This window comes from Lepidochelys olivacea (assembly GCF_965140295.1).
Source record: "Lepidochelys olivacea isolate rLepOli2 genome assembly, chromosome: 6".
NCBI lineage: Eukaryota > Metazoa > Chordata > Testudines > Cheloniidae > Lepidochelys > Lepidochelys olivacea.
This window is the reverse complement of record NC_140416.1, coordinates 86,454,957-86,465,976: the sequence shown is the minus strand read 5'-3', so window position 1 is coordinate 86,465,976 and position 11,020 is coordinate 86,454,957. Positions and strand designations below refer to the sequence as shown.

At 53.5% G+C, this 11,020-nt stretch overlaps 1 protein-coding gene across 1 annotated transcript; it reads left to right on the top strand.

Annotated features, from left to right (window-relative positions):
• Positions 1–1,185: 1,185 nt before the first annotated feature.
• On the top strand, positions 1,186–9,860 carry PGF (placental growth factor). The gene is made up of 7 exons (XM_084629824.1): positions 1,186–1,777; positions 4,101–4,143; positions 5,654–5,850; positions 7,338–7,414; positions 8,237–8,266; positions 8,364–8,426; positions 8,874–9,860. The coding sequence occupies exons 1-7, from the start codon at positions 1,712–1,714 to the stop codon at positions 8,893–8,895; spliced, it is 498 nt and encodes a 165-aa protein (XP_084485950.1). The 5' UTR covers positions 1,186–1,711; the 3' UTR covers positions 8,896–9,860.
• The last annotated feature ends 1,160 nt before the right edge of the window (positions 9,861–11,020 follow it).

Sequence of the window (11,020 nt, the reverse complement as noted above, 5' to 3'; positions counted from 1 at the left end):
ATGTTATGGCTACGTGGGCTGGTGCATGCAGTGCATAAAGGCAGCAGTTCTGCACAGATGCCTTTTAAATGAGCTCCATCAACTCCAACTGGCTCTCAAAAATCAGAGCAATCAGGAATCTGTGCCTCTGGCCCCTGCAACAGCTCAGCAGCCCAGGGCTGGGAATCCTCCCCCAGCTTTCTCTGAGCTCCCCATACATGACAAGTTTAACTTGGCAGCTGTCAAGAAGGACCAATTGTTATCATTAAATCCACCCACCCACGTGTCAAACGTCTCTGATTTAAAAAAAAAAAACCATGAAAATCATGGAGTCCAATACCACAGCCCCGGTCTGTGACATTCCAGTCTGGAGTGTATTACACACAGATTAATATACAGCGACTCTTTATAGTGTGAGTGTTTCAAGGCAGGGACCAAGTCTACATCTGTGTGCGTAGGGCACCTTGCACCATGTGGCCCTGACGGAGGGCTCCAGGCGCCGCCACAGGATAAATATTTATTAATGAGAACTAATTAAAGAGAAATCCTATTTAAAGGCATAAACCCCAGGAAGCAGCTTTAAGGTGCAGACTGGCTTTCGAGAGCTTGAGCTGCAATGTCAATATTATATTAAAGAGCAAGAGGGACGGAGAGCGTGGGAGAGAAAGAGAGAGCCGGACAGGCAGATTAAAGAGAGGATGAACCAGCGAGGGGCATAGAGATGAAAGTGCCCTACTGGGTCCCATCTATTCGCTCACTGGAGAGCCAGGGCAGATCGTTTTCTACAACCTATTTGCCATAGCTGAAGGGTCCCACGTGATGTGCTTTGTGTGACCTAAGGCCGGTGTCCGCTCACACACTGCACGGTGCGTGCCGCCGTGATGGGGGAGGCCGGAGGGCTGGAAGAGAACAGGCTCCCTCCCGCGGACACACCTGTACACGTGCCCGCTCCCACCTGCGCGCCCCGTCTGCACACAGGGACCGCGCGCCCAGCCACAGCGGCACCGGCGCACTCGCAGGCGCGCGCACCTGCGGGGGCGCCCAGAGCCCGGCGCGTGGCCACGCGGCGCTGACGCATGATGAAAGGCAAGGAGCGGCCACCCGGAGGCTGGGGGGCTCCCACGCCCAGAGGATGCGGCGCAGCTCCGTGCCGCCTCGGAGGAAGGGAAAGCGGGAGGGAGGGTGTGAGCTGGGGAGGGACTTGGGAGGAGCCCTGGGCTCATGAAGCAGAGCTGCAAAGCAGGCAGGGCAGCATTCACATGGCCCGAGAGCAGCCCACAGGAGCGGGAGGTGCAGAGGGGCCCCAGAGCAGCCAGTGCAGGAGCAGGAGGGGAACCCGTGTGACGGGATTGAACAGGGCAGAGGTGGTGTCAGAGTCCCAGGACTAAGACAGCTTGGACTTGCATCTCAGCTGTCAAGGTCCCTGGTCTCTGAGCACCCCTCATCCCATGCCACCTCGGGGGCTCTGTAACACTGGCTCCCTGGCCGCTGGCCACTGACCACTCCCAGGCCTCTCCCAGGGCTACGCTGCTGCGGTCGGATCCACGGTTGGTGCTGTGTTTGGGACGCTGGGGTCCTGGACTGTGGCCAGCGTGAGGGCTCCCAGGAGTGCCACAGCCAGGGGATCTCGGCATGTCCCCAGCTCTGGAATCTCTCGCAGGGACCAGTATGTTTGTTTCGGCTGGGACACGGGACTCTTCACTGGGGCAAAACTGAGGAGGCAAAACCAGCGATGCAGCTTCTCAGCAGTTTCCTGAAGCTTCTTGTGGCTCTTGTGCTGCAGGCATCACACACTCAGGTGAGGGACCCCCAGCTTCGAGCACCCCCCCAGCGTGTCCCCCACATAATGGATCTGGGGGAGCTGAGAGGGGCATTGGCAGTGGAAGAGACCTCAGGGATCCTGCCGTAATTGTCCCAAGCCCCATTACCCCCCTTGCATCACTGTGGGGCTAGAGCATCACTGAGGAATCGCTCCTGTAGTGTATTTTTGCAGGCCAGGTACAGCGTGTGGATCAGTTTGAAGCTGTTCTTCTTGGGTTGCCCCACCACTACCCCTCTCTGGTGTCTGAGTTCCAAGTGACCCCTTGTTCCTCGGGTCCTCCCTTAGCAGAGGAACAGGGGGCTGACTTGGGTACTGCTAGGCTTGCTGACGATGCGGGGAGAAGATGAGTATCTCAGATGCTCTCTGAGGAGAAGGCTGGCTCCAGCTAATTTCCAGGAAAAATTAACTCCCAGGAAACATCTTGTGAGAAGAGAGAAAGTGCCATTATTGTAGGGAAGCTGCAGTGGGGCTGGAGCTTCCAGTCAGTCCAACGACTGCTCGTTTAGCTGAAAGCGTCTAGAGAGGATTCTGAGCTCATTACCTGTCTCTAGGCCCAGGCCCCAGGAGAGCAGCCTCGCAGGTGCATGTCAGGGCAGCTTGGTGAACTCTGACCCCCAGGAATCCTCCTATACCTGGCAAATCCCATGGAAGAGCCCCCTGCTCCTGGGAGAAAAAGCAGAGAGTTTCCCGTCTGCTGAAAGACAAGTGGGAGAATCACCTCTCCAGAACCCCTACAAGGGCCATACCTCCCATGGGCATGCACTGTGACCAGCATGGCAGCAGAGTATTACTGCATTGAAACAGGGGTGTGACATAATGCAGGGACACCATCTGGGTTCCAGTGAATGAGATCTTAACAGTGACCCCCTCCCTTGCACAGCTTCTCGGGGAAAGTCTGCCCAAGTAGCTGGTTGGGTACCCAGGGGTGGCAGGAAGCCAAACCGATCCCAGGAGATGGTGGGGGGGTATTCCCCCCTTTTAAGCTGACATTAATTCACTTTGATTTTGGTTTATAAACATTTGCTATTGAGGAAAAGTCCATCCCTGCTGACACCCCTGTGTTTTGCTTCTGCTGAGCGTCTGCCAGCTGACCGGGACTACTCTCCTACCTGCTGCAGCCAGCCCACTTTGTGCTGTGATCCCGTCACAGCGGGGCAGCCTTGGCCAGCATTTGGATGGCAGAGCCCCGCCAAGGGAAACCCAGGGCATGGCATGGAGGAATTAGGATTTATCCAGCATCCCAGGTGCACATGGCACTTCACAGCTAAGTACACGTGGCCCCTGCATGTGTCCAATAGGGGCAGATGGCAACATGCTGTGAGCTGGCGGGAGGGAATCAGATGGCGCTCTGACAGCATCCCGATGGTTGGGGTATAAAGACTCATAGCTAGCTCGGGAAGAGGCAGAGGGGTGCTGGGGACTCAGTAGGGGGAGCTCTCTCCTTTGCGGTGTTTTGCTCCATTCTGGGTCAGAAGTGACCCCAGGCCCCAGTGTGGCAGGACAGGTGCCGAGGTGATAGGTGTCCTGTGGATGAGATGTAAACTGAAGTGCTGACCATGTGTGGTCATTAGATCCCCTGGCATGTTGGATAAGAGCAGGGATGTCAGCCTGGGTGTCTTCTACCTCCTGCAGTTTGAAGTTACAAAAGTCTTCACCTTCACACAACCTCCTCAGCTGTTGTTTAGTGAATTATGTCCCACCTAGCTCCTCTTCTGGCACTCAGGGCAGGGTTGGTCCCTGTTGTGTTGCACTCAGTCTACAGTAGTTGTAAACTTGTTTAACTTCACTGCTGGGCTCTGTTACACAGCTGCCATATTACAGCCCAGAGGTGGCCACATTAAGTGGTGAGTGAAATGATCCCTTGTGGGTCTAAAGTACTTTGGAACTCTTCCGAATATAAAACAGAAAGGCTGGATAGTGCAGGGAACTGGCTGTGCAGGCTAGCATTACAACCGCTATAAACATGCTAGATAATACTTAGTCCTGCCATGAGTGCAAGAGATTGGACTAGATGACCTCTCGAGGTCCCCTCTAGGCCTATGATCCTATGCTATTTATTATCATTGTTATTTATTAGCTCAGTTGCCTTTCTGCTTCTCCATGTATACCAGCAAGTGCCCCGAATGTCCACAACAGATCTGAGCTGGAAGGGCCAAGTGCCCTGTGGGTGGGTGGGTGTTGCAGGCAGATGGGTGAGAATGGGGGGGGTTACACCCCAAGATTTCGCTGCATTGTGCTCACTCCCTGCTGCCTCTTCCTAAAGGGCCTGGGCCTCACCTCTCCGTATTTCTCTCCCTAGCTGTGGGACAGGTTCAGCAGAAACAGCACCTCAGAAGGGCAAGGTGAGTTTGCAGCTGCTTATCCTGGTTGTGTGTGAGAATATTAGATCCCCTGTGGGCTCTGGAATTCTCTCTCCCCTCCTCCCTGCCCAGAAGCTTGGGGATCCCCTCTGTCCTCCAACCCCAGAGGAGGAGACAGCCCGGGGGGAGGGGACTGGAGGCTCCAGAGGGAGGTGATGGGATATGGCCTATGGGGAGTCAGTCTGGGACTATCATCAGCCACTTAGGGGGAGGTGGAGGAGTACAAATGGGAAATGTGTTGGCAAAATGGCTCCCCTGCACCCCCTGGAAGTTAGATCCCCCAAGACCCCCACATTAATGCACCCTCCAGAAGGGGCTTATCCAGCCCTCCTTCGGAGCCACTGAGCTCCAACAGGGCAGCTCCCTGGGATCAGAGCTGAGCAGAATTCTTTGGGTGAAACTTTTTTTTAAAGAAAACTGCAACTCCAGTTTGACCAAAATGTTTTGTCAATTGGTGTTGAAATTTGCTGATTTTTCAGATTAAAAAAATCAGAAAAAGCCAAAAAGTTTTGTTTGGACATTTTCAGGCAAAACATTTTGACTTTTCTTTAGACTTTTTATGACCGTTTAATTAAAAAAAAATTTAAAAGATGAAAAAGCTTAACTGCAGGTTAAATTCGACCCCAGGAGGGTTTTTGTTTTTACTTTTTTGGAACTGCGGCTGCTTGATAAATTCCAAGTTGAGCTCTGAGGCAGCTTCTCCTCTGACAAGGTTTTGGGTGCTATAAACCCTTGTGCTTCAAGACACGAGCCAACATGTAACTATTTGGGGTTAGAAGGAAACTTCCTCTGAGGGCCGACTATCCCATAACTGCTACCAACAGACTTTCTTGCTCTGATCCATCTGGCACTGGCCAGTGTGGAGACAGGGTAGTGATCTAGCTGGATTGCTATACGATCCAGTACGACAGCTCCTTGATGAACACTATTTTTTGGCATGTCCCAAATCAGGACACCATCCCCCTGCCTTGTCCAAATGACATAAAATTTTCCAGAAAAAGTCAACCACCACCACAGGCCTCACTCCCTAGTTTTAAAGCTGATCAGAGTTACTTGGTGATTTTTAGATGGGGGCCAGCATTGGGCTTCTAGAAGAAATGGGGCTGTTGTCTGAACTATGGAGTGGTGCCACATTTCTCCGTATCTAATGGAGATTTTTATCAGTGTCTGGAGATGAAAAATAGCCTGACTCCAGTGCAGCACATGACAGATGAGACAGGAAGAGAGCAGCAGATGGGACAGCTCAAAGAGGAGAAAACAAATCCGTTAGCCTGGAGAGAGAGTCATAACGCTGGCAGCTGCCTGTAACTTTTGGGGCACACAGCAGGGCTTGCTCTGATGCCTGTGCCAGGTACATGATACACCTCCCAGACTCTGCCCTCACTCAGCCAGTAACTCCACTGTTTAGTGAGGGCTTGAGGGAGCAGGCCAGCAGGCATCTTCTGGGCATGAGCTTATGAGGCCCCCCGCCCCACCTCTGGGTCTCTTCCAGTCCTGCCCTTCCAGGAGGTTTGGGGCCGCAGCTTCTGTCGGCCATTGGAGATGCTGGTGGATATTGTGTCCGAGTACCCCAGTGAGGTGGAGCACATGTTCAGCCCTTCCTGCATCTCCCTGCAACGCTGCACCGGCTGCTGCGGAGATGAGACCCTGCAGTGTGTCCCAGTGGAGATGGCCAATGTCACCATGCAGGTAAGAGCCAGGTGGGCTCAGCTCACAGTGCAGGGACTTGAGCTCCTCTCCTGGTAGCTAAGATAACAATGTCAGGGCATCACACAAAGGTGGGAAACTAAGGCATGGAGAGGTTAGCTAACTTCCCCAGGACACAGTGAGTGAATCAGTGTCAGAGCCAGCAGCAGAAGTCAGGAGTCATTCCTGACATTCCACTGAACCCCGAGGCAGGCTCTTTCCCCACATACATACCTCGCCCCTGGAGGTGCGCTGAGCAGCTGGGGAAAGTGAGGGGGGACCCTGGGCAGCAGGCCCAGTGCAGGGAGACGCCCCCAGCCAAGAGGCCTTGTAGGCTGGACTGGAAGGGGGATCGTAACCCCGACAGGGCGGGGGCGATGCTGGGAAGAAGGGTCCTGCCACCTAGAGCCTGAGGGCATGTGGCCACCGCTAGAGCAAGTGTCTGACCTACAGCATCCCTGCAGCACAGCCAGGGCCTGAGAAGGAGGCCTGGGACTTGTGAGGAACAGATTGAACTTCCCTTGCATTCCAGAGACGCTGGTTGTGATGTCCCCGTGCCACAGAGCGGGGTTATGTGTTTTCCTTTAACCTTTCCCATTTTTTCCTTATTTTTTTAAATTGATTGCTGTTTAATAAATTGTATTTGCTTTGAACTGTATGTAATGATCAGTGGGTCAGGGAAGCATCCAGTGCAGAGAGAGCACCCCGGAGTGGGGACACAGTAGCCCCTGCCCTAAGTGACCATGACAAGGTTGGGGGTCAAGCCCCCCAGGAATCCTGGGCCCAGCCTTGTTGGGGTTACAAGGACTGCCACACAGGAGAGTGGAAGGGGAGCCCTTAAGGTCAAGCAGGCCTCTGGGTAAAGGGAGTGGGAGTGAAGACTCAGATCCTTTCACTCGCCAATTCCACCGGGATAGTGTACAAGGCAGGAAAGTTCCCCCATAATAGCAGGACCATTCCCCTGTTACACATGCACCCCAAGATTTCCCACCCAAAGAATGTATGGTGCCCACAGCCTGGGTTCAGCAGATCCTGAAAACATTGCTTTGCTTCTCCCGTTCTCCTGCCAGCCTGCCCCCAGCACTGTCCTCGACCTCTCCAGCCCCACAGGTTTCTGATGCCCCAGGGGAACAGGGCTCTCGGGATGCCAATGCAGTCACTAGCTGTAAATGGTGATGGGTAGGTGGCCCAGCGTCCCCAGAGACACCTCTGGTTATGATGAGGGGGTGGAGAAAAAAACAGAACCAGAGACATAGGGATTTGTTTTGCTGCAACTTCACAGCAGTGTTCACCTCACCTTATCCCACTAGGGGGCACCACGCATCACAGGGACAACAAACCGCTCTCTATCTCGCACATCCACACGGATACATGCAATGTTGGGCTCCCTGTGTTTGTAACTGTAGGGTCCAAGATGAGACCTTTCAGCAAAAAAGGCAAGTCATAAAAGGGAGAACAGCAAAGAGCCAGTGACTTTTGTTCCCTTTCAGCTCCTGAAGATGAAACCAGCAGGGCAGGCGCCCTACGTGGAACTGTCCTTTACAGAGCACAGGCAGTGCGAGTGCAGGTACGGACCATCCAGGCTCGTTCTTCTCCACCATGCAGGGCATCGCCCAGAGCAGGAGAGACCCCAGGCTGTGTCACCTCTTACAGTGAAGGCCTCAAACCCTCCCACAACCCTGGGGTTGGCAGGCCACCATGGATCCCTTGCTAAGTGGCTCTCCAGCACCATCTAGTGGCCTCTCACGGACATATAGAGGCTGTTTCAGAACTGCACCGTTTTCCAGCCTGCCGAGAAACTCTGACTGCTGAAGAATGAGTCAGGCCCAGATTTTCAAAAGTGGCCTCTGGTTTTCGATGCCTCAGTGTTAGGGGTTCAAATTGAGATACCTGAGGATTGATTTTGAGAGGTGTGTGGAGCAACTACAGCTCCCGTTGCCTCCCTCTGAAGTTGTGGGTGCTTAGCACCTCGGCAAATCAAGCACAAGGGATGTCAGTTTGGACTCCCAAAACTAGTGGCCACTCTTTTGGCCATGTCTGCCTTTGTGTCTGACCCTCACTCTAGTTCCTCATCTGTGCTGTGTCCTGGCTCCTCCCCTTATCTCCAGGTGCTACTTGGATTGAGAGAAGCTACACTGCATTAAATACTTTCCGGATGTGCATTTGCCACAAGTCATTGATGTCATTGGCAAAAGGATGTTTTATCATTATAACAGGGAGGAGCCCAAGTGTGGGAGTTCTAGCAGGCAGTCTGTCAATTAGAATGTGGTCCCAACCCTGTGGAGTCCATGCTATTTCCCTAGCACCCCATCCTCCCCCAGTACCTAGGGGCTCTGCAGATGCCATATATGCAGTGTGATCATTTTACTCTCTCCTTTTTCTCCTCCAGGCCTCGGCGGGATACCCTGAAGTCAGGAAGGTAAGCGCTATTAGCAGGGATTCTGGAGTTTCGGACTCTCAGCCCTGGCTCATCTCCCATCCATTCAGACTCGTCTTTTTCCCCTTTCCTTTTGAAGGAGGAGACCCAAGGGCCGAGGCAAGAGGAAACGAGAGAAGCAGCGACCTAAAGGCTGTGACCTGTGAGTGGGCGTTAATCCAGGAGGAGGGGTCAGGGCAGTGTCTCTTTTCAGAGGTTTCTCCCAATAGTGGCTCTTTGGCTGCAGCTTGCTGCACAGGTGGGGCTTAGGGACAGCGCACCAGCACCTGGAGTGAAACTGCTACATCCCAACACACAGGGGTTGATACAGACCCAGGCCTGTCTCTACCATCTTTTCTGTGGATCTCAAAGTACTTTTCAAACGTTCATTAAACCCTCCTGATCCCTGACCCCGGCACTGCCCCACTGGGAGGTGACAGTGTCATTACCCCCACTTCACAGGTGGGAAAGCTGAGGCACAGAGAGGAATGGACTTGCCCAAGATCACCCAGAGAATCAGGAGTAGAGCTGGGAATAGCACCCAGAGCCGCTAGCTCCCAGTCCCCTTTCTAACCCTCCATCCTGTCTTTGTGCTGTGTTCTCTTTGCAGATGTGCCATTCCTCGCAGGTAACCATCTCAGCAGGAGAGGGCAGCACCACAGCGCCTGTACTTATTACCAAGTCCTCTAATTGCCTGTATGTATGTGCCAATTGCATTCTTGACTGAACCTTGTGGGACTTGTGACTACTTGCACCTGTGAGCTGTGACCCTCCGAGCAGACAAGAAGCGGTGAAGCGAGTGACAGGACAGGAGCATGGGCCCTTTTGCCGGAGAGGATGACCTGGACTCTTGCTTGGCCACCTGCAGGGATACAGTTCCAGGACCAGGGAAACTCAGCTGCGAGAGGCAGTCACCCCTTAGCCTGACCTGCCCCTGCCTTAAGGGCCTTTCCAGGAATCTCTGCACGGTTAACATTAGTGGTTAAAGGACCCAGGGACCAGATTCAGGACTGAAAAGCTTCATAATGAGGCTCAACAGGTCCAGCGCTTTGCATTCAACACTCAGCCAGAGGACTGTGGGGGACAAGCTCGGCCAAACATGGGAATGTTTTTGTGACCCCTGCAGCTGAAGGAGTATTCTAAAGTGCTGAGGGTGCAGCAGGACAGCACAGAACCTCAGGGAGGTGCCAGCCCAGGGGCTGCTGCATTGGGAACATTCCCTGTTGTCACCCACAGGAGTCTTGTGTTGTCACCTCCACCTTTGCAGAGCAACCCTTCCCTGAGCTGTCAGCTGGCGGAGGGGACCACACAGTCATGAAGGAAGGAAACTTGGTCCCTGGTGGGTACTCCAGTGTGGTGTCTGTCCAGCTCCCTGCACAGGAAAGACGTGGAGAAGCTGCAGTGAGTGGAGCTGGCCTGGGACCTATCTGCTCTTTGAGTTCCCTGGGTGGGATAGAGAATCTCAGGTCAACTGTATCACAGAGGGAATCATGACACCTCAGCACCTGGGCTGCAGCAGGTTCCTGGGAACCCTCCCCTGGCTGCAGTGTAACAATTTTCAAGCCAAGTCTTTCTGAATAAAGCCTTACCATAGAGAAATCCAGAAGCCAGCTTTGAGAATGCATTTGTCTCATGTCCCCGACACCTGTTCTTATCTGCTGCCCTCTGAAAAGCACTGTTCTCCATGTGCTTCTGGGACTGAAGCTTCCTCTCAGCCTGTGCCTCTCCCTCATTCTTTACAGCACATCCTGCTAGTGCTCCCTGCCAAATTTCCAGTGTTTCCTTTTCCACCTGCTGGGCCTGGAGTTGCTCCATTTGGGTTAAATTGAGACGCCTTGTTACTCTGTTCAGTAAGAAACCTCAACAGAGCTGATGGCCCCCAGATGGTACAGCCCAGAAATGCAGCATGGCCACCCCAAAAGCTACAAATGCCCCCATCTCCAGACACCTCCAGCCTGAAGGAAGGTCAACCTCTGCCTCAGCCTCTCTGACCTGCAGCCTCAGAGGAGGGGGAGCCTGGCAGCTATGTTGCCTGCCTAGGGAACTGTGGGATGCATGCCCATAAGTCATAGCACTTAACAATTGAATGTTGTCCCAGTGTAGCTGCAGGGCAATTGGACAACCCATAGACACATGAGCGTGGATGCAAACCACTCTGTTAGCTTTAATTGAGCTATGCAACCCCAGCTAGGAACAGTCACACTCACTCGGAAGTGCAGAAAGGCCTAAGGGAGTTTTGGCAGCACTCACCACTCCCAGTTCTGAGCTGAAATCTTCAGTCGCCTCCCCAGCAGCTCACAAATTTCACCTTTTCTGAGGCTCTAAAGCATAGGGTTCCTGAGTGATGCAGCCAGATGTCTCCCTTGGGCCAGGATGTGTTCTCCCCTGTTCTCCATCACCTTCCCAGCTCAGAATTTAACTCTAAATCCCTTGCTAAAGGAGTGACCTGCCCCACTTTCTCCTCTGATCTTCCCTACCTCTTTCTCCACACATGCCACCTCTCTGCCTTACCTCCCCACCACCTTTCCTTTATTGACGATCAATCACTGGGGACCTTCACCCTTGCCCTACTGCCCCTCTGCACTGGCTGAGCTGGTGCAAAGGCACTCTAGAGCAGGTGTAAGCCCTCCCTCCCTTCATGGAATACCCTGGCACAGAAGGTTGTCTGTGGGAGCCTCAGAGCCAGCTCTGTACCTGCTCCGTCCCCCCACGGAAACACCCAGCACAGGGGATACTCAAGAGCAGGCTGGGAGCAGG